The sequence below is a fragment of the Coenobita brevimanus genome, chromosome 94 (genome assembly GCF_032717465.1).
Source record: "Coenobita brevimanus isolate Jiangsu-jjx chromosome 94, ASM3271746v2, whole genome shotgun sequence".
NCBI classification, from domain to species: Eukaryota; Metazoa; Arthropoda; class Malacostraca; order Decapoda; family Coenobitidae; genus Coenobita; species Coenobita brevimanus.
In genome coordinates this window covers 20313570-20337904 of record NC_137047.1, presented here as the reverse complement: position 1 = coordinate 20337904, position 24335 = coordinate 20313570, and the positions used below count along the sequence as shown (strand labels likewise).

The 24335-nt window shown below is 39.4% G+C and overlaps 1 protein-coding gene across 1 annotated transcript in view; it reads left to right on the top strand.

Moving 5' to 3' along the window:
- Girdin (protein girdin) overlaps positions 1-24335 on the top strand; it is an 818609-nt gene that overhangs the window by 548852 nt on the left and 245422 nt on the right. Inside the window, exons 15-16 of the mRNA XM_080282575.1 lie at positions 16073-16393; positions 17688-17813. Of these exons, the coding sequence (XP_080138701.1) occupies positions 16073-16393; positions 17688-17813 (447 nt within the window). The remainder of the gene's footprint in view (positions 1-16072; positions 16394-17687; positions 17814-24335) is intronic.

Here is a 24335-nt window from a genome sequence, read left to right as displayed (position 1 = left end):
TTGCTCTGGATGTACCTGTAAAATAACTTTGGTTGATCACTATTTTTATTTATAATGTCATCCTCAAACTGTCTTTGGACTTCTTTCCTTATCCTTGTATAATCATTTCTTGCCTGTTAATAGTTTTTATATGCCCTCTCACTATTGTGTCTTCTGTATCTATTCCACAACAAGTCTTTTTTTTTTTTCTTTCTTTCTTTTTTTTTACATTCTCTATTAAACCATTCCTTATTTTCTTTTCTGCTTCTTTGTGCTGTGGTATGTAATTTTGGACTCCTATTTCATAAAGTTCGCAGAATTTTCTATATATGACATTTAAATCTTGTCCTCTAAGTTTCTTTTCCCAATCTGTTTCTAAGAAGTACTTCTTTAGGTCATGGTAGTTTCCCTTTTTGTAGTTTAAGCTCTTGTAACTCATTACTGTTAACTGTTTCATATGCAATCCTGAAGTTACAATTTAATACTGCATGGTCGCTTTTGCTGAATGGAGGGTGATACATTATATTGTCAGTATCATTTTCTTGCCTAGTAAATATAAGATCTAGTACTGATGAATCATCAAGTCCTCTTTTTCTGGTGTTTTCCTTTACATGTTATGTCAGGAGAAACTCCTGCATAAGGTCCAGGAGCTCTCGGTCCCAACAGCTTTCATGGCTTCTTACATCTAGAGTATTCCAGTTTATATTTGTATTGAAATCGCCATTTAATATAGTTCTTTCAGATTTCTCTTCCATTCTGTGTAGTAATGCTCTTAAACTCTGAATTGTACTTTCTGCCAGGTCTTCATATTTGCCTCTTTCCCAAGTGTTTGTTTTAGGTGGCATGTATAAATTTGCCATAATTACTTTCCCTGCAGATGTGTTAATCTTTAATGAAATCATTTCTTCTTGTAAGGGTACATCTAGTTCTATTTCTTTGACTTGTAGATTTTTTTTTGTTAAGATTAAAATTCTTCCTCCTTTTCTTAAATTTGTCTCATCTTTATTCTGTATATTGTATTCCTCTAAGTTTAGGGTATCATTTGATATCTTTGGGGTTATTTTTGTTTCAGTTAGGCTTTTTTTTTTTTTTTTAATCTCTAATCATTTAGACACCATTCCAGCTACATGTGAGTACTCGGCTTAATCATCTTGTTTACATACTTGCCATAGCTTGAGTCTACTATACCTCATACCAATTAATCTGGCCAGGCATGTATGGCAACACTGTTCCTGCCGAGATTCTGATTGGCTGGAGGTGTTTGTTCAATTTCGTTGTTACTTAAACCGATACTCTCTTTATTATCAGATATGATACTGAGTTTGTCGACAATACAATTTCAAAAGCAATAAGAAATCCGTTATATACTTAACAATTATGAAATTTGCGTAGGAAGATAGAAATTTGAGTAAACAAAGTATTATAACAGTCCAAGTCAAGATCAGCATTCGAACAATTCCTTTAAATCTCCGACATTCGACAATATAACAAAATTAAGGAAACCTGCATAATCTAAGCGATGCTGTAACACACTTTTAAATTTTAAGATCAGTCCGCACCCTTAAATCGTGCCACAACTCTGAATAATTAAAAGTTCTAATGAAAAGACGAATTGTGCGGGGAGGGATGTTTGAAAAAATTATGAAAATCAAAGTAGGCTAAAGGAAAACTATTTCATTATATCTCCTCTATTATCACTATAAGAACTGATCTTAAAATTTAAATGTGTGTTACACCAACGCTTAGATTAAGCAGGTTTCCTTAATTTTCTGTTACGTTATCGAGTGTTGGAGACTTAAAGGAATTGTTCGAATGCTGACCTTGACTTGGACTGTTATAATACTTTGTTGACTCATATTTCTATATTCCTACTCAGATTTCATTGTTGTTAAATATTATAATGGTTTTCTTATTTCTTTTGACGATTGTATTGTCGACAAACTCACGTTATCACATCTGATAATAAGGACAGTATCGGTTTAAGCAACAACGAAATCGAACAAACACCTCCAGCCAATCAGAATCTCGACGGGAACAGCGTTGCCATACATGCCTGGCCAGATTAATTGGTATGAGGTATACCTTCCTTCTTTTTATTCCCTGTTGGTTATGTACCACTTTTGTATGTGCAATCCAATTACTTTGTAACTTTGTTTTTAAAAAATTCACTCCTCTCTTCTGAGCTTTCCTCTTTTTTTTTTTTTTTCCCCATGAGTTTGTTAGGATTTTTTAGTACTTCCTCCACTGTGTTCACACTTTGGAAGGTTACCCCTCAGGGGCCGTGACTTATTTCTCTCATATTTCCCTAGCCTTTTGTGTTCCTCTGTGTCTTTATCACAAATTTCCTCTGATACTTCAGTATTTTCATTATATTTGCCATCTCCATTTTGTCTCTCAAAATTTTGTTTCTTATTTCTTCTTCATCTAAAACAGTGATTACTATAGATTTGTTGGTATCTGCTGAATCTTTGGCCCTCTTTGGGTTGTTTTTAATGATTTCTTCCACTTCCTGTGTAATGTTTTTTCCTTGACTTTTATTTCTAATTCTTTCCATACTTTCAGCATTCCATCATACGTAGTTTCTACCTCATCTTTGCAACTTCTCGTTACTTCGTTTACCTGGGTTATCTTCTCTTCTGTATCACTGCTTTGGTCTATCAGACTGCTTGCTTGCCTAATTATCTCTATATCATTTCTAAACTCCTCCATAATACTCTCATGGTTCACTACTGTACTTGCCATTTCACTAACCTTCCTAGTAAGTGAACCTACATTGACACAGCTCATCCATTGTTGTGTCTTTTTTGTTTAATTCCTTTACTAATTTTTTATTTTCTTCCTTGTGCATGCATAATTGCTCCTTAATTTCATCTGTTTCACTTTGAGAAGTTTTCTCCAGTTTATTCATTTTCTCTACTAATTTATTCTTTCCATTTCAACCAGTTCTGGGTAGAAATCATCATCCTGTTTTCTATCTTTATCCCTTTTCTCAACTCCTTCCATATTCACTTTACTAAAGATGGTGCTCATCTTGTGGTAATTTTCAGTTAGAAAAGTAAGTTCTACTAACGGGTTTGCATCTCCCTGCTACCCTCCCCTGGTGACAGATGACACCCAGATGGTAATGCATTGTGTCAACGGATTCTTGCACTAATTGGATGTATTATTTGGTCAGTGCTTTTGCTTATACTTGGTCTACTATATTAAAACATCATTTAGTTTAACCTAGTACAGAGCTTGACTCATTTAAAGATGCTATTTAGGTGTGGGTAGTTTTGGCCAAGGGTGCCCAGCGCTGAGCAAGATGACACACATGCTACCGCTCTGGTGCCTCAACTGTGTGTGTGTGTGTATTTACGTAGTTGTATTACCTAGTTGTGATATACAGGAAATGAGCTACGCTCGTGGGGTCCTGTCTCTTTTTCTCGTTGTCAAATTTTGCTTTGAACTCGTTTAAGTTTTTAGACTGGATGATCTTTTTGTCCAGGCTGTTCCACAGGTCTTTGCATCTATATGGAAAGTTATATTTCTTGATATCCTTCAAACAATGTGGCTTTTTCAGTTTCATTCCATGTCCTCTTGTTATTCTCCCATCCCATGCAAACAGATCATTTTTATCAATTCTGTCTATTCCCATCATGGCCCTGAACACTGCAATCATGTCTCCCCTTTCTTTTAGTATACGCAGGTCCAGCTTTTCCAGCCTCTCTCCGTAGGACAGATCTGCCAGGCTGGGGACCATCTTGGTTGCTGTTCTTTGTATTCTCTCGATCTTATTTATATTTCTTCTTGTGTAGGGACCACACTACTGCCACATATTCCAACCTGGGGCGGATCATGGCCACTATCAATATTTTCATCATTTCCTCATCCGTGTAATGGAAGGCCACTTGTATGTTAGTCAAGAGATTGTACGTCTCTCTAACTGTCTTGTTAATGTGTTTTTCCGGTGACACACTATCATAGACCAGCACTCCCAAATCTTTCTCTTCTCTCACTTTTTTGATTGGTTCATTACCCATCATATAATTCAGTGATGGCCTCTTGATACTCTTTCCCATTTCCAATATTTTACATTTTTTTGCATTAAATTTAATTTCCCACATCTGGCTCCAACCTTCGGTCTTACTCAGGTCTTCCTGCAGCATTTTACAGTGTTCCTCGACTACTACTTTCCTCAAGATCTTTGCATCATCAGCTAACAGACTTGCGTAACTGTTCACTCCATCTACCATATCATTTACATAAATCAGGAACATTACTGGCGCTAACACCGAGCCCTGTGGGACTCCACTTGTTACTTCCCTCCATCCGGACAACTTGTCCTTTATTACCGTCCTCATTTGTCTGTCTCTCAAGAAGTCACACATCCACTCCAGGACGTTTCCCTTCAGTCCTCCTATGTGTTCCAATTTCCACATTAGTCACGTGTGGGGTACCTTGTAAAAGGCTTTCCCCAGATCTAGATACACACAATCCACCCAACTGTCTCTCTCCTGTAACACATCAGTCACTCTTGAGCAAAAGCTCAACAAGTTGGAAACACATGACCTTCCACTTTTGAATCCAAACTGGCTCTCAGCCAATATGTTCGTCTCTTCCAGATATTTTATCCATCTGACTTTCAGAATTCTCTCGCATAATTTTGCATCTACGCTGGTCAGGGACACTGGTCTATAATTCAGGGTTCTTCTTTGTTTCCTCCCTTATAAATTGGTACCACATTGGCCCTCTTCCATTCCCGAGGCACCTTTCCTTCTTCGAGAGAACACACAATTAAATCGTGAATCTTATCTGCCAGTTGTTCTGTGCACTCTTTCAGTACCCAGGTAGAGATTTCATCCTGTCCTGGGGCTTTCCTTACATCTTGAGTTTCCAGTAATTTATACACTTCCTGCACTTCCACTTTAATGTCTTTTATCACTACATTTCTAGTTACACCCACCCCCTCCACAAAGTCCCTTTCTTTAGTGAAAACCGATTGGAAACATTTGTTCATTATTTCAGCTTGCATTGCCGCGTCTTTATGGACCTCTCCTTCTACCTTCAGTTGGATGATTCCTTTCTTTTGTTTCAATTTACCATTAACAAATGTATAAAACAATTTGGGTTCTTCCCTACATTTGTCAATTATGCCTTTTTCAAAGTTCTCAGTTCCTCTCTGCATATTCTTGTATTTTCATTTCTAGTTCTGTTATATTCTTCCTTTGATTTAGTATTACCTCTCTTTCTCCATTTGTTCCACGCCGTGTCTCTCCCTTTTTTTGCTATCATGCACCTTCTGTTAAACCAATCCTTTTTCCTGGTTTCTTTCCCCCTTACTCTTGGCACAAATTTTTCCACTCCAGAATTATAGAAGCCTAGAAAAATATCCCACTTCTGTATCTCTCTTGATTCCCTGAATTTTCTCCAATCTGCATTTTCGAAAAATTTTCTCAAACCTGTAAAGTCTACTTTCCCAAAGTTGTATCTTCCCTGCCTATAAAACTCATCTCTTTTCTCCACGTTCCCTGTTATCATCTGGGAGTCATTGACCACATGATCACTTTTTCCAGTAGGACATAGATATTCCAATGATTCAGTTACATCGGGTTCTTTGGTAAACAGTAAGTCTGTTCTTGCTGGTGTGTCCTCACCTTGAAACTGTGTCTCTTCTTTGACCCATTGCGTCATCAAATTGTTCACTGTTATATTTAATAATGTAGTGCCCCACGAATCTTCGCTGCCTTCTGAGTCCCATTCCTCCCAGTTCACCTCTTTACAATTGAAGTCACCCATTAAAATTATGTTGTTGCATTTCTCAATCATTTTCTGTAAATAACTAGCCATGTCTGACAACATTTTATGGTATTCATCATCATTCCATGCTCATGTCTTAGGGGGAACATACACTACTGCCATATCTCTCTTGCTATTCTCTCCAGTCCTAATTTCATATTTATCACTTCGGCCCTGCCTTCTCCCATTGCCACAGTATCTACATTCATGTTGTTCTTCACTGCTATCATCACTCCTCCTGCCATTTTTTCTTTTCTGTCTCTTCTCCACAGTTTGTAACTACCATCTCCCATATGAACACCAATATCTTCTCTTAATTTGGTCTCTACAAAGCACATAACATCAGGTTCATGTACCCTCAAAAAATCGTTGATTTCTAGCCTTGCCGATATTAAATCATCAACATTAGTATATGCCACCTTCCAATTATTTTTAATGTTTTTTATACCCTCTTTTCTCCTTCTCTCCGCCGGTACCACTTCATTAATTTCTGATCCATGACTCTCCAATAAAACACTGTCTTGTCTTCCTCCGTTCTCTGCTCGTTTTTTACCTTTGCTTCCTTTACTAAATCATTTATTTTAGCTCTTTCTTCCTCATTTGCATCTCTCCATGTCCAAACACTTTTTAACCCTTCCATGTCTGATTATTTCCATGTTCTACTTATAATTTCATTTACTGTTGCCTGAGACTTAAACTTTACCTTCAGTGGCTTTGCCCCTCCTTCCTTGTACTTTCCTAACCTAAACACCTCTTCAATCTCTTCTCGAGCTTCATTGTTTTCCTCCATGACTACTGATATTATTTCTTTAACCTTACTCAGTTCTTCTCTTTCTTTTTCTCTTTCTGATCTTATTGTCATACATTTTTCTTTAACTCCTGAAATTATTACACATTTTTTCTTATCAGCTACATCCCTAACTAAAGATTCTCTACTTCTCAGCACCCTAACCACTTCTCTCTCCTCCTTTTGTTGTTCTATAATCTCAAATTCACATTTCCCCTTTCCTGAATTTTCTTCCACCCCTTATGTTGCTCCTTGATTTCTTTAATGTGCTTGTCCTGTATTCTTGATTTTGATTCATACTCATCTAGTTTGCTTTTCATCCTGTCTCTTTCTTCTTCCGATCTCTTATTCTCCCTCTTAAGCTGTTTTATTTCATTTTAGGCTGATTCATTGCTCACTTTTAATTCAGTAACTTCTCTTTCTTTTTAGTCACTACGTGTACAAATTTTTTCCAGTTTATTTCACAGACTTTTGATCTCGTTTTCCTGCTCAATTGTCCGTTCCTGAAACTCTTTAATTACTGCCCATACCTTTTTTATCTCCTGGACATTCCTCTCCACTGTTTTCTCTACACCTGCTATTCTTGTTTGGTTCAACTTATTACTTCCATTTCCCACGTCCTCTTCAGAGAAGCCCTCGAACTCTCTCTCTCCACTTTTAAACATTGCACCGTCCCTTTCCGCCATGAATCAGCCATATGGAGACTTTGTATTTTCACTATATCATGTTGTTTTTATGACCGAAACCACGATTTTTTAACTACTGTCTGACGGGACCACCACTCACGCACTCAATAACATAATCACAAATAGGCTGGTCTTCTTTTCATTGCTGATTCAGCGATTATTTCCCCACGATCCAGTGTATGTGTGTGTGAAATGGGCCCTGATGATGATATTACAAAAGTGATTGTACAGGGTAGAAGAATGATAGGAACATCAGCGACAGTACAGAGAGTCCTCATTATAATTGGCTTATTGGGGGAAAAGGTAGACAGTATATTTAATACAGTAGTTCCTTATATAAAACGTCTGATAGGGGCCCGGACCTAGAGTTGATATAAATGAGAAATGATCTGTTAGGTATCCCACATAGGACAAGTTAGATGTCAGTAAATCAGCATTTTATGGGTTTGACCTGTGTTGTTTGATATATAATAGATTAATAAGCAGTACAGAACTAATCTTGGCCTCTATTTCAATAGATTACAAGTGATGGCAGACACAACAAACGTCGCCTGAGAGTGGTTGTTTTATTCTGTTAAATACTGAATCGACACTGTTGTTTAGTGTCAGTACGGAACACAATTAACCCCTAAAATCCTCAAATCTCCATGCCCGACTGTCACCTCAGCCGCATAAAGGCATCAGTTTTTCATCTTTCACCAAGGGAAAATTTTCTCTTACTGATTTGAAGAGCTTGAATTTACACACCTGAAAATGCCAGTCTCAGTCCCATTAGCCTAATGGTTACTGCACTATTGACCATCAACTATTATAATAGTTACCCAATGCATTTGAACAAAACTAAGAAAATTTTGGCATATACCTCGCCACATACCCTTACAAAAATCACCCAAATCAATATGAAACATGTGCTCAGGCATGACACAAGCTGTATGAGTATGTATAAAAAAGGGGGAAAAAAATTACCTCTGCATGCAAGATAAAAATATATCATTTCATCGCATAAGTAAATTATTTGATAAGATTGGTACTTATACATATATATACTGAAATATATAAATGAAGAAAAAACATTGTGATAATATGGATAAATGACATAATTGAACAAAAAATGAATTGCTTATCTATCTATCTATCTATTGCCAGACACCATAATCCCATAAGGGGTGGCCACTTGACTTTGAGTTACTGGTTTTACGGGGAGGGACACTAACCCTCCACCAACCCACTTGTTGACACGTAGGGGGCACGTATGGGTTGGTTATATGGTTACCACCCAGCATTGTACAGTAAATGGTTTCTTGGCGTACAGGAAACCATTTGGCTTGTCACTCAATATAAGGCCACCTGTAAAGGAAAGAAGAGCAATAAGAAGTGACAGGAAAGATGGGAGTTATAGGAAGAGAGGAGGGCAGGCACAGAAAAAGAGTGGTAAAGGCTAAGGAAGAAGTAGGCAGCACTACATCAAGTGATAGTTCATTCACACTCAGACATCCATTTACAAAGTCTAATATCTCTACCTCTCAACTCAGTACAGCCATCTCCATAAATCAAGATCTATCTAAAATTAGTGAATGGGGACAAAACAACCTTGTCTCTTTTAATGCTAGTAAAACTAAATATATACAGTTTACTAATAGACAGATATTGCCAGATTCGTACATTACCTTCAGTGCTACTAATATTCCCATCTCCAAAAATATTGAAATTCTTGGTGTCTCACTTAACAGTGCCCTCAGCTGGACCTCTCATGTCAGATCACTTGCTAAAACCGCCTCAAAGAAACTTGGATTATTGTACAGAGTCCGTAACTTCTTCGCCGATGAGCAGTTAGCTATAATTTATAAGAGTCATGTGCGCTCTCAGCTTGAATATTGCTCACCCTTGTGGAATGGTTGTGGAGAGGTTGCATTAAGACAACTAGACAAAATTCAGAATAAAGCTGTTAGAATCATTAACAACCCTGCCATTACATATAAACTACCTCCCCTGCAAGTAAGAAGGAATGTTGCCTCCCTTGCATTATTTTACAGATTTTTTTTGACAAATGCTCAGACGAAGTTGCGTCCATGGTGCCACCTCTCCATGCCTTCCCTCGTGCTACACGGGCATCTGGTAGCGCTCATAACTGGAATGTCACTCAATCATATTGCAGAACTTCTGCCTATCAGAATTCTTTCATTCCCCGAACTGCATCTCTCTGGAACTCGCTTCCCCAGAGTTGTTTTCCTCCAAATTTCAACCTACAACTGTTCAAGTCTAACTGTTACAGATATTTTATGAACAGAGGACACTAGTAGTCTGGTGTATGGATTATTTTTTTTTCTCCATTTGTTTTTCCTTCCTCCGTTCTGTTATTTATAAAAAAAAAAAAAAAAAAAGTGAGTGGATGATGGTGAAGACTGGTACTTATACATATATATACTGAAATATATAAATGAAGAAAAAACATTGTGATAATATGGATAAATGACATAATTAAACAAAAAATAAATTGCTTATCATGTAAAAATATTAGGTTCTTCATGTAAATAATACAATAAAATACATGTATATGTTACATAAACAAAAAAAAACTGTACTGATGTGTGTAAATGGTCAAACAACAGAAATAATTTTTAAAAAATCATAAGTTGCAGGTACCATACAATCACAAAAGTTTCCCATTGAAAATGATAGAAAATGGGTAAATTATGCAAAGAAACTAATATCCTTTAGCTAATAATCTTACATAAATGACTAATAAGAGATACAGTGTGCATTCCATTGCATAAAATAGGACATGGGTAATAGCTTGTAAGTCAGTGATGCAGTGGCATGGTGTTTGACATGCTTGATTTGGGTGGGAGGTGACAGTCAGATGAGGAACCATGGGCAGAGGGAGGTGGAGTGGGTGTGGGGGGACCCTTGGAGGTGGAGAGGGGTGGGGGAGCCTCAGTAGGGAGGGAATATGCCTACTACACACCCCCACAATGGTATAGAGGGGGTATGGGGGAGATTTGGGTGGGAAGAGACAGTGAGAGGAGGATCCACTGGGGCAGAGGGAGGTGGGGAGATGGCCAAGGGGGGGTGGGGGCCCTCCCACCACATCAAGGGGGACCAGTCATGCCAAACACCACCAGATATTGTTATTCCCATGTGCTAGCTTCCATTTACATCATGAAAGAGGTGTGGCAATCTCTTCCTAGTTTTTTGTGGCTTCTGCTTCATCGATGTGGATCAGACAGAACTTCTATCTATCTATCTATATACCTAGGCTGCTTTCCCCAAGGAAAGGGAGGTAGCCGAGACAGGACAACTCACTCTCCATTTACTCATCCATTCAAACACATTCATTCGCATCTTAGCCCCAGAGGGGAGAACGGACAGATCCTCACCGCACCACACCGCACAAGGGTCAACTGCGCAATGCAATCAGTGACATCCACAGCAGGGCCCGACAGCAGAACTGGTTTACCCCTGCCACATCATAATAGACCCATCCCCTTACCCGCACCTGACCTGACTAGCTGATCAGACAGAACTTACCCTGTCTAAAACACATCAGTCGATGAGGAACGGTCTTTAGGGGTTAAAGTCTAATGTAATAGCGCAAATGTTTTCAAGTTATGCCTTCTGAAAATCCATGATTTTGCATTTGACCTTTCAGGGCCACTCCGGGTCAAAGGTCATGGTGCCAAGTAAAAGCCCATATAAGACTTCCTATATCCTGATAATAGTAAATGTCGATTTTCAGCAAGTTTTGAGTTACAGCCCCCAGAATATCCATGACCTTGAGTTTGACCTTTCAAGGTCACTTACAGTCAAAGATCAAGGTACCAGTTAGAAACCTGTATGAGACATCCTATATGTTGATAATAGTAAATATCTATCTGTCTTCAACCAGTTTCGAGTTATAGCCCCCTGAATATTCATGACCTTTAGTTTGACCTTTCAGGGTCACTCAAGGTCAAACTCTTGGTCCCAAATGAAAGCCCATATAACAAGTTCCTGTATGTTCATAATAGAAAATACAGTAATTCCTTTAACCCCTTAACCGCGGGGCGTCACTTTCGTGTCGCTTGGGAGGAAGGGATCATACCGCGGGGCGTCACTTTTGTGATTCTGTGTTATTTTGAATTTGCCTGGGCTTTCAAGTGGTGGCTTGTATCATCTATCAGTACTGCCAATGTCCAACACTAGTCAGCACTCCTAATCTCATCTGTACTCCCATCCATTGTTGACAATTTAGCCATTTCTCCCCGTTCTTGACTCCCCTCCCTACCTCTCCTCCATTACCCTCTCCTCTCGCCTGCCCGGCCATGCTACACTGATTTCATCCATTGAATAAGCCCTATGCCCTATTCTTATACCAAATAATATTTACAAGAAAGAAATAAGGTAAGTGATAGTGCCATACATCTGAAATTGGCTAATTATCACCTGACAACACCTCACATGCACTCGTTCGCAAATTTTCGCTGTTTTTTTCTCCTCGAAATATGCCGTATAATCTATTTCGTAATAAAAATATATATAAGAAAGGATGGGAGAAGCCTAAGTGATATTTACATTCACCTGGAACTACCTAATTTATTATGTATTGTCTAGATTTCCTGCCAATCATTTCAGTGCGTATTTATTAGCAGCTGTCACCCCGCTGACATTGGCAGCATTGCACTCCCCCTAGGCAGGCCACCACACTGTATTTAGTTTACTGTCGTCTTTCAAGGTGAAAGCATGTCGGATTCGCGCCCATCCAATTCCGCCGCTTTTTAGCCCCATGCAAAGGGCCCTGTGACCTCTACCCCCTACTAAACCTCGTGTGGAAAGAGGTAAAGGGCTTAGTGACTGCTGTGGAATATGAACTGGCTAATTTGTCAATGAAAATGATAGACAGTGACTACAATCTATCTGGTGAGTAAAACAGAGCAAGTGGAAATGTAAATAATGTGTAAACAGCAAGTAAAAGCAATGAATGTAAATATAAGAGAACAGTGGAAAATAGTTTTATAAGTTACTGCAAGTGACTGCATAACACAGTGTAAATAAAATAGAAAGTAAATAATGTAGATAAAATAGAGAATGTAAATAGAAATGTAAATGAGTAGTAATATAAGAATACGAGTATATATACTAGGAGTAATGAAAGTGAAAGTTTCACTCTAGCATGTACAAATACTATGAGTTATGAAAGTGAAAATGAAAGTGGCAGATTCACTCTCAATGCTAGTGTACAGGACAAGAAAGTGAATGCTACGTATTTTACTGAAAGAGAAATTGAATGCCTACAGTGACAATAAACTACTATTACTGAAGGAAACTTATGGATAAAGAATATAGATATATATAAGTGTTATATAGTAATAGAAATATAAAGTGTGAGTGTTTTTTATGAATAATAAATGACAAAACACCAGCTGCGAATGAGGGCAAGTAGGAAGGTCATACGCGCTTGTAATTTTCATTGCTTTCATGGTGTTTTTTTTTTGGAGTATGGATTCCAAACTATTTGAGAATCATAGAATAGTGTTTCTAGTGATAATATTTGGCTGTGGTAATCATACTACGGGTTGTCGGGAAATGTAAAGTGGAGACTTCGTTACCCAACTTCAGAGGTCTCCACAAGTCCTACGGTACTCGACGAAGGCTCAACAAACATCCCAGGAGAAAGCTGAAGGTATGTGCCATATGCATATTTAATTATAATATTCTAGGACTAATAACTGATTTTTGGCAGATATTTTTAGAGAGTCTGTCGGAGCGCGAATATGCCCGTGAGACACACAAGTCAGGCAAAAACAACCCCGCAGTTTAGGGGTTAATATCCGGATCCCCAATAACCAGACTCCCCAACGTCCGAACATTTTTTTGCCCGGGCGTTTGGAACTCAAAAATTCCCAAATAATGTAAAAAAGCAAAAAAATATCTGACATTCTTTGCAGCAGTACTTTGAATTTTGTGCACGGCGCTGGACAGCTGTGTTTACGTGTGGCCCCTTGCTTCCTGCCCTCCCCAGTTACCGCCTAACTACCATCCTGACTAGACACTCATCACAATAGATGCCACACGTGCTCATTTTTGTGAATAAACAGTGAATATACTGCAACACCTCACCACTGGCAGGGGAATTTACAGTGTTGTGCAGTGTTAAGAAATTAGAATACAGAGTGCAAAGGATTAAGTGCAGAATGCAAACTGACGGTTGCAACTGTCATGGCACAAGTAAGAACAGAATGTGCAGTGTTTAACAATTATAATTCACAGTGCAAAGGATTAAGTGCAGCTTCACACTGGATTACTGTACATGCTTCGAGAGCATTTTCATCACTGTCAGAACCTTAGAGGAGGCGAGTTAATCTTTTTAACGGCCATGGACATGTTGTAAGTACCCTGTACGCTGCTAAATATTTTCCATACTCACTTCTAATTCCTCATTCTCTGGTTCCTTTTCATTTATTTCATGCTTTCTGTCCCATATTTGTGTGAATAGGTTCTTATATAGGTGCTATTCGTGTCCGGTAGGGAGTTATGTAGGTGGTTTTCTGAGTTAGGCTGGGTTAAGGTCCATAAGTACCTGTCCAAGAGGCATTTTCCCAGTATCCAGACAAACCCACTTTCCGGACATGCCTTTAGCTCCATTGCATCGGATATTGGAGGGATTACTGTATCCCTATTTTCAACCGGTTTCAAGTTATAGCCCTCTAAAAGTCCATGACCTTGATTTTGACCTTTCAGGGTCATTCGATTACCTCCAAAATTTAATTACCTGTACGTTCATTTAGGACCAGTGCCCATATATTCTGAAAGTTTCATATAATTTCATTCTGCGATTTTTCCATAATTTTGCAAACAAACTAAAAAACAAACAAACATACAAACTCAGCCAAAAACAGTACCTCACCAGACTCTGTCCAGGCAAGGTAATAATGAAAATAAATGGAAATACTGAGGATGGGTTTGATATTAAACAAATTTGTCCAGCGGATCAGGTAACAAAAATTGTTCGGTAGGGTCAAGGGGTCTGTTATATCAGAAGTTCAGTATAAATGGATCCTTTAAAGTGAGATCTCACTGTAGTTAGTGATGGCTATGGTTTGTCAGTACTGTACTGTAGTGAAGATGGATTTTCCTTACTGAAAATGGTTTTTCCTTTGTATTGCTAGTAACAGTACACTGTCATTATCGTATATACTGGTATAGTTAGGGACGGGCATAGTTAGGGGAAAAAGTTGCATACTTTTCCTGTTTTTCTGCTTCGAACTTGGTGCATGTCTGTCACTTTCCTCATAGATGCATCATATCAAAGAGTACCATCTGGGCAGAGAAACATACCGAACCACTCTCAGCTTAGCGGTAGTAGCCAGTGAAGAAAAACAAATAGAAAATGTAAAATATTAGATCAACTTCTGTCTCCAGTTGTACATGGTTATATTGAGACGAGCCATGAGTAAGCACAATGAAAATCAGCTACCCTGAGTGTGGATATGAAGTCATTAGATGAAGTGCTGCCGGTAGACAAATGAAAAGGTATGATATGCAAGCAAATAGTTGGATGTATATGTACGTGACCATTTTTAAGTGCTTGAATGTGGAAGTATATCTTACATGTAAGGTACTGAACTTATAGGATGCATCAGACCCATGTTTTACGAAGAACCAGTGTACATTGAATCACCAACACAATGACTAAAAAGTTAGTGCCCTTTTTCAATATATGATCACATTTTCATTTATATAATCATTATGATTGCATACAGAGCCGTGTTGGTCAATGTACAAGTGCAATTTTTGCTTATACGATCACTGCCATGGAAACTTAGTTATTTGTTTATTCCAAGACGGCCTTTAAACTCAGTCACTACCGGGTGTATTAGTGTCACTGATGGAACCATAGTGTAATGTTGGAGTTCAGGCAGCAAATAAAGTGCATTGAAGTGAAACAACTACCAGTTTAAGTGCACTGGAAGAAAATTTTTAGATTTATTTTTGGGGGGTAAGCAGCAAATGAAGTGCAGGGGAGTGAAATAACTACCAGTTCAGGTGAGCTAGAAACTTGTTTTTAGATTTTGTTGGGTGGGTGTCTCTTGGCCAAAAATGTATCCCCATTGAACCCATGTTATACTTGGCTCAGAATATGATAAATCATTATATGATGGATCACAATTGTAAAACAAGGACATCTATCTGTCTATTGCCAGATGCCATAATCCTGTACAGGGTGGCCATTTTACTCTGAGTTATTTGTTTTACAGGGAGGGGCACTAACCCTCCACCAACCCACTTGACATGTAGGGAGCACGTATGGTTTGGTTATATGGTTACCACCCAGCGTTGTAAATGGTTTCTTGGATTACAGGAAACCATTTGGCTTGTCAATGTAAAGCCACCTGTAACGGAAAGAAAAGCATTAAGTAGTGACAGGAAAGATGGGAGAAATAGGAAGAGAGGAGGGCAGGCACAGAAAAAGAAGAATAAAGGCTAAGGAAGAAGTAGGCAGCACTACATCAAGTGAGTGGATGATAGTCACCACCACCTACCACTAAATGCTGTATGTATTGGCCATAGATACCATGGAAAACTGTTTACTGCACTAGAATTTTGCTGAGGTTAGAAAAAAGGCAAGTTATTAATGGAGATATATATTTTTTCTTTTCTTTGTGCTAATACCTGTTCTACATACCGTACTTGCAGTGTTTTATGTTGTTACTTACAGCTGTTGCATTCATTTAGCCCCCTGAGTAAGAGGAGTTTTGTAAGTTTTTTTTCTTTGATAGAACACTTATTGTTTTTATTAAGTGTATGCTTATTGATTAAGGCTAGCTAATTATACCTTTTTTTCTTTCTTTTTTTTTTTTTTAAGCTTGAGAGTGCTCAGAGTGAAAAGGTGCAGTTGCAGGCAGAAGTGGAACGACTTAACCGATCACTGGAGAGCCTTAGGACATCCTCAGCCCGTCTTTTAGACCTGGAGTCCGAGAAGGAATCCCAGTCCCAGCAATTGGCACTCCTACAGAAGCAGCTCGTAGCTCTCAAGGCTGAGCGCAGCCGGGCGGAGCAGTTGGAACTGGATCTGTTGACGGCAGGGAATGAGGTGCAGAAGAAGAACAGGTCCTTAGAAACTGTTCAGCGAAAGCTTACTGAAACTGAGAAGGACAAGAATGAGTTGGAAAATGAGAACACAAAGGTAAGAAGACATTGTGAAAAAAAAAAAAAATACTAGCAGCATCACAGCAGTGCACTTTGCACACACATATAACGTAGTTTTCCATTCTTATGTAGAGAAAGTCCTTTCATTTCAGTAGAAAGAATAGTTTTCTATCTTCTTTCAGCTATATTTGACATCATGCTAATTATATCCCACAAATAGCCAAATTGATCACACTCAGGTGCCACATTTCCTACATCAGTCTCCTCTGACCTAGGTTGGACCACAAGACGTTCTTGCAGTGTTTATGCAGGCTTACCACACTTGCAAGAAAATCCTGCAGTTACTGCAGATGACTCACCTATTTAAAAGTCCTGGGTATGCTATAGAACCCCACAGGCACTGCAAGAACTACTTAATCCTTTCACATCAGGTGACACATCAACCTGCCACCAAGGAAATGTCTGTAACCATTGGGTGGCTTATGTACGTGTTCTGGACTTTTTATATATACGCTCCAGTAATGGGGACCCAATAGTGGTTCAGTATCAGGAGGTGGCAAAACTGAGGCGTTGCCATCACAGGAACACTGTTTTATTGTCTATTATTTTCGTCTTGTACGAGAAGTATGTCGAGGCATGGAGTACGAGATGCTTTGCTGCCATGGCAGCTTACTTGGATCTGATGGAAACAATGTCTGATGACTCAGATTATGTTGTCAGACTAAAAAAAAAAAAAAAAAAAAAAAAAAAAAAAAAACAGCTTTGACTTCATCATTATACCCAACGGCATACATTTGGCAGTGGAGGAGCATCAACACCACAGGTTTTGACAGCTCACCACACAGGTAATTATTAATTTTTTTGCATCATGTTAGACATAACTTTATCAGGAAATTATGGTCTATTTTTTGGTGTGGAATATTTTGTCAAAACAATTATCTTTATATATCTCTAAACCCCCGTGTTTGGGACATCAACCCCCCCTCCCCCCAAAAAAAAATGAAGTGAAAGGGTTAATGAATGAAGAACGTGGTGTGGACAGCATTTGCCCAATGGGCAAAGTTGATAGTTTTTAAAAATGTTTATGATGAGTGAATTGATCTGTGGTCCATTTCACTAAGTAATTTCTCCTAATAGTTCATGTACACTTTTTTTTTTTTTTTCTTTCTTTTTTTTATAACTCACTTTGCTGAGTTAGCCTATAAGGGTTTAAGATGATGATGATGATGATGGTGATTTATTTAACAGCACAGTACAATACTGTATCCTGAAATCAGTAAGTACCTCCCTTGAGTGTGTATACACTGAATTCACAACTCATCTTCCTACAGCTTCAAAGGACTGTAGAGACATTGAAGATGTCCACCAAAAAGCTGAATGAACTGGAACGTGATCTGACTGACCTAGAGGGCACCAATGACCGCCTTGACAGGGAGAACAAATCACTACAAAAAGAGGTTAGTGAAATCCGAAGAAACTTTTTATTGTATATTAGGCATTGTGTGGAAGAAGGGACAACCAGCCAAAAATGGCAAATGGGCCTGCAAGTTCCAACTTCCTCCCCTGGCCTAGATCATTTGTTTTTACCCCAAAGAAATGAATATTGATCCTATTAGCACAGTCAAGAATCCATAGTCTGGACCCTCAACAGTTTATCTTGTTGCATTTAGTTAGCCCAAAGGGCAGTGCTCCCATGAGGGAGGAGGAAGGACCAATGAGCAGATGCCTCCTAGCCAGTGTGGCACTTCTTGACCTATGAGTCCGGCATCTGATGCATAATATCTGTCAGTTTTATCACCTGATTTACATATATAACAGCTATAATGATGCCTCCCAAATGGCATTTTTTAGTTACTTTTTTATTGAGATTTAGGGACTTTTGGGAGGGAGACCTCAAGTATTATATACTGAATCAATAGTCACATCATTTCATAACCATTTAAATGGGATGGGTTTTAGCATCACAACATACAAAAATCAGCACCACCACCCACATACCCCCCCCCCCATTTATCTCAGTATAAATAATTGCAGGGTATTACCATGATTCCAAGTATGTTTACCAGTTATAATATGAGAGTCTATTAATCACCAATTTTTTAGTGAGTTAGCAAAGAAAATTGGAGAAGCCATTACAAAAATGTAAACTTTCAAATCTTTAAATCCATTTTTCTCCAAACCTTATTTCTGGTTAGCTGGCCCTTCTTCCATGGGATGCCTCATATGTGTATGTATTTACCTAGTTGTGATATACAGGAAATTAGCTATGCTCATGGGATCCTGTCTCTTTTTCTCAATAAGTCATGTATTGCTTTAAACTCATTTTAGTTTTTAGACTGGACGATCACTTTGTCCAGGGTATTCCTCAGGTCTGTGCATGTTTTTGGAAAACCATATTTCTTGATATCCTTCGAGCAACTTAGTTTTTTCAGTTTCATTCCCTGTCCTCTTGTTATTCTCCCATCCCATACAAACAGATCTTTTCTATCTGTTTTGTCTACCCCCATCATGGCCCTGAACACTGCAGTCATGTTGCCCCTCTCTCTTCTTTCTTCTAGGGAAGGCAGATCCAGCTTTTCCAGCCACTCTCTGTATGACATCTGCCAGGCTAGGGATCATCTTGATTGCTGTTCTTTGTATTCTCTCGACCTTGTTTATGTCATTTTGTGTGGGGACCACACTCCTGCTGCATATTCCAACCTGGGGCAGATCATGGCCACTATCAATTTTTTCATCACCTCCTCATCCATGTAATGAAGTGCCACTCTTACATTAGTCAAGAGATTGTACGTATCTCAAACTATCTTAATGTGTTTTTCCGGTGACAAACTATCCTGGACCAGCACTCCCAAATCTTTCTCTTCTCACTTTCATGATTGATTCATTATCCATCATATAATTCAGTGATGGCCTGTTGGTACTCTTACCCATTTCCAATATTTTACATTTCTTTGCATTGAATTTCATTTCCCACATTGGGCTCCAGTCATGAATACTGTCCAGGTGTTCCTGCAGCATTTTGTAGTTTTCTTCAACTTCTGCTCTCCTCATGATCTTTGCATCATCAGCAAACAAACGTTCATAACTGTTCATTCCATCTACTATATCATTTATGTAAGTCAGGAACATTACTGGCACTAACACCAAGCCCTGTGGGATTCCACATGTTACTTCCCTCCATCCAGACATCCTCTCCTTTATTACTGTCCTCATTGTCTGTCTCTCAAGAAGTCTGTCATCCACTCCAGGAGGTTTTCCTTCAGTCCTCCTTTGTGCTCCAATTTCCACATTATTCGCTTGTGGGATACCTTGTGAAGGCTTTCTCCAAATCTAAATACACACAATCCACCCAGCTGTCTCTCTTCTGTAGCACGTCAATCACTCTTGAGTAAAAGCTCAACAAGTTGGAAACACACGACCTTCCACTTCTGAATCCAAACTGACTTTCGGCCAAAATGTTCATCTCCAGATATTTTATCCATCTGTTTTTCAGGATTCTCTCATACAGTGTTGCGCCTATGCTGGTCGGGGAAACTGGTCTGTAATTCAGGGGTTCTTCCTTGTTTCCTTCCATATAAATTGGTACCACATCAGCCCTCTTCTATTCCCAAGGCACTTTCTCTTCTTCCAGAAAACACATCATTAAACCGTGAATCTTATGTGCTAGTTGTTCTCTGCATTCTTTCAGTCCCCAAGTAGAGATTCCATCCGGTCCTGGGACTCTTCTTACATCTTGAGTTTCCAGTAATTTATACACTTCCCGTACTTCCACTTTTATATCTTTTATCAATACATTTCTGGTCTCCACAAAATCCTTGTCCTTGGTGAAGACCAATTGGAAACATTTGTTCATTATTTCAGCTTGCATTGCCCCAATCTCTAAAGGCCTCTCCTTCTACCATTGGATTCCTTCCATTTGTTTCAATTTGCCATTAACAAATCTATAAAACAATTTGGGTTCTTCCTTACATTTGTCAATTATACCTTTTTCAAACTTCCTTTCTTCCTCTCTATGTATTCTTGTATATTCATTTCTAGTTCTTCTATTTCTTCCTTTGTTCTATTATTACCTCTCTTTCTTCAGTTGTTCCATGCCATGTCTCTCTCTTTTTTTGCTATCATACTTCTTCTTCTGTTAGACCAATCTCTTTTCCTGTTTTCTTTTCCACCTACTCTTGGCACATATTTTTCTATCTATCTATCTATTGCCAGATGCCTCATTCCCATAAGGGGTGGCCACAAACAAATCATCTCCATGTCGCCCTGTCCTCCGCCATTTCACTGCCCTGCTTCCAGCTCACACCCCCTCTTTCATATACTTCTCCACTCCATCCCTTCATCTCCTCCTAGGCCTCCCCCCCCTCTCCCCCCTTCCACCTCACTCACATAGGCCTATACTGTCCTTGTTAGTTTCTCCCTCTCTGTCCTCTCCACATGACCAAACCACCTCAATGTGTTTCCCCTAATGCTTCCTATCACATCCACATCCACACCACAACGATCCGTCACTTCCTCATTTGTCAATCTTTTCTCTTCATGTGACTCCACATGCTCCTCTCAAATATCTTATTTCCACAGTTCTCACTCTTGACGTCTGTCCCTCCAACAAGGTCCAAGCTTCACTCTTATACGTTAGAGTTGGTATCACTATACTGTCATGTAATAACTTTTCCACTTCCATGTTCACTTCCCTGTTTCTTATCGCTGTTTTCAAGTAACCAGCAACCTTTCTTCCTTGTTGTACCCTTTCAAGCACTTCACCCTCTAAACTTCCATCCTTACTCATCACACTACCCAAGTACAGTAGGTAGACACTACTCGAGTTTATGGGCGGCAGAGGAGGTCGCTTACTAGGAATTCTTGTACTGTGAATACATAAACTTATGGAAAAAATTACATATTGGTGACACCCCCCTTTATCGGTAACCCTTGAGACTCCTTTCAGACCTAAGTATTGTACTGTACATGGAAACTATCTAGGACATATTACCTAAGATAAAGTAAACCAACAAGATTATGGCTTTACTAAAGCAACAAGGATATGGCCTAACTACACCAGCATGAATATGGCTGCTAACCTTAACCCAAGAGGACAACAGGCTTGATGGACAGAAGAAGGGGATCCGAGGCAGGGTGAGGCACCTAACGTGCACCTCTTCACCGCTCACCACACCACCTGACACACCACCTTCCTCATCACTCTCATCACCAGCACTTTTCGACACTTTCACTAGCTAATGCATTCACTTTGTTCATAAACCCTTCAAAGTCTATTTCTGACACCTCAGACATCGCATCATCCTGTTGATTCTCCCCAGGAAATGGCTCTTCTAATGCTGAAGGGAGTGATTCCTCATTTTCTTGAGGCCGCAGGTAACGGTTGATGAGACTTTGCTTCCTTCTGTTAACCTCCTGGTTGTGCCTGTCTGTGTAGTAGCGGAAGGTTCTGTCCAGTGAAGTCATCACTTCCTCCACTCGCAACTGACGATGTTCGATGTCTTTGAATTCTTCCTTGAATTTATCTAGGGCACACAGTACCCGGCTGATCTCCATCATCGACAAGTCTCTACTCTCCATCACTGCTGGTGCTGGTTGTTCTGCTGCAGTCTCTTGCTCTCAGCCCTGGATTTGGGCCACTCTTCACTGCTGCCTCGCCTGTTATGAGTTTAATTTGCGTACTATTAAAAAATACACTAAAAATAGATAAAAAATAGGTCCTTGCATACAATAAGATTCGCTTACTGAGAGCTCGTGTACTATGCATACCTACTATACTTAAACTCACTCACATTTTCCATTTCCTCCTGTACATTCACTAACTTCGTTAGTTATTGTCACTGTAAGAGGTCTTAATTACTAACTACCATAAAGCGGAATAACAACTCATGGAAATGGCATTTTGATCAGTACTCAGTATAAATATTTTAAGGCCTAATAAATATTATCGGCGACTAAAAGGGTTGGCGGAGGGTTAGTGCCCCTCCCCGGAAAACAACTAACTAAAAAAAACAAACAATAAGCCTCGGACAAGGACTGAACAAACGATGACGACCAAGGACCGGACAAAGGACATGGTAATTGGAACTTGGAATGTAATGGGAGCGAATGATTAGGTGAAAGAGAGAGAGATTGTCCAGGTGCTTGAGGGTGCGAAAGTGGATGTATGTGGAATAACTGAAACAAAATGGGGAGGAGAAAGTGTGAGAGAATGGGAGTATGGATGGGGTATATGTGCAGGAGTAGGTGAGAATGAGAGGGCATAGGAAGGAGCATGTATAGTTGTGCGTAAAAGATGGTAGAGAAGCATAAGACAGTATGGATCAGTTGGGTCAAGGATTGTGTGGGTAAAGTTGAAAGTTGGAATACAAATGTGGGCGATTGTGTGTGTGTATGCACCAACGCAAGATCATGCTAGAAGAGTGAGAGAAGAGTTCTGGACAAATGTAGAAGTGTGCATGGAAAAGTTTGGAAGGAATGAGAGAGTGTTTTTGATTGGTGATATGAATGGTAAAGTTGGGAATGTGAAGGTGGATGGAATAGTTGGTGAGTGGGGTGTGCCTGCTGAGGTAGATGAGAATGGGAGTGCGTTAGTGGACATTTGTGCTGGGAGGGGGTTGGTGATAGCCAATACCCTCTTCAAGCATAAAATGATCCACAGGTATACATGGCGAGTGATGAGAAGGGTGGGTGGCGAACTGAATGAAAAGAAGGCAATGATTGATTATGTGTGTGTGGATGAAAGGATGCGAAGATGTGTAAAGGATACAAGAGTGTATAGAGGTTGGGGGAGTGGACTTTCTGACCACTACTTGGTGGTGGCCAGAATTAGAATGCAAGTAAGATGGAGGAATAAAATAAGGGAAAGACGAGAGGAAGGAGTAGTTGCAAGGAGAGTGGAAAGGTTACAAGAGGATGAGAAAAAGGCAGAGTATAAGAGAGAAGTGGAGGAACAATTGGGCAAATATGAATTGGAGCAGATGGGAGACGTGGAAGGTGTGTGTAAGATATTTACAGAAGAAATATGTGCAGCATGTGATGTGATGTGTGGAAGGAAGAGAAGACGGAGGGGGGTGCAAGGAACAGCGTGGTGGACTGAAGAGGTGAAACAGGCTGTGGCACAAAAGAAGAAAGCATACAATGAATGGATGAGAAATAGGGGCGTGGAAGAAGTTGAGAGGCGGAAGAGAGAGTTATGTGTAGAAAGAAAGAGAGAGGTGAAAAGATTAGTAAGAGAGATTAAGAAGAGAGTGGATGAGGAATTTGGAAGGAATTTGAGTGTAAAGTGGAGGGACTGTAAGAAAATGTTCTGGAGAGAGGTGAAAAGAGTAAGACAGGGTGGAAGTGAAGTTAGATGGGGAGTGAAAGATAAAAATGGTAGATTACTAGTGGAGAAGGGAGCAAAAGTGAGCAGATGGAGAGAACACTTTAAGGAATTGTTGAACATAGAGGATGGAAGTAATGCGAGTATAAGTGGCTGGGGAATAGCTGGGAGAAGGAGGGAGGTGAGAAGACAGGAAGAAATCAGTAGGATAAAAGTTGTGGAAGCAATGAAGAAAGTAAATCAGGGAAAGCCTCAGGAATTGATGGAGTGTGTGGTGAAATGCTGAAGCATGGGGGAGAGATAGTAGTAGAATGGATGTGGAAGATGTGCAGATTGGCCTGGGAGAAAGGTAGAGTCCCGGAGGATTGGAAGTCAGGTATAATTATTCCCTTGTACAAAGGAAAAGGGGAAAAAGAAGTGTGTGGTAATCATAGGGGCATTTGCCTTCTTAGTATAGTAGGAAAAGTGTATGGTAGGATACTTATTGACAGAGTTAGAGAAAGAACAGAGAAATTAGTTGGAGAAGAACAGGGAGGCTTTAGGAATGGAAGAGGTTGTGTAGATCAGATATTCATTCTTAGATCTTTAGTGGAAAAGTTTCTAGAGAAGGGAAAGAAGTTGTATGCGGCTTTCATGGATTTGGAGAAAGCATATGACA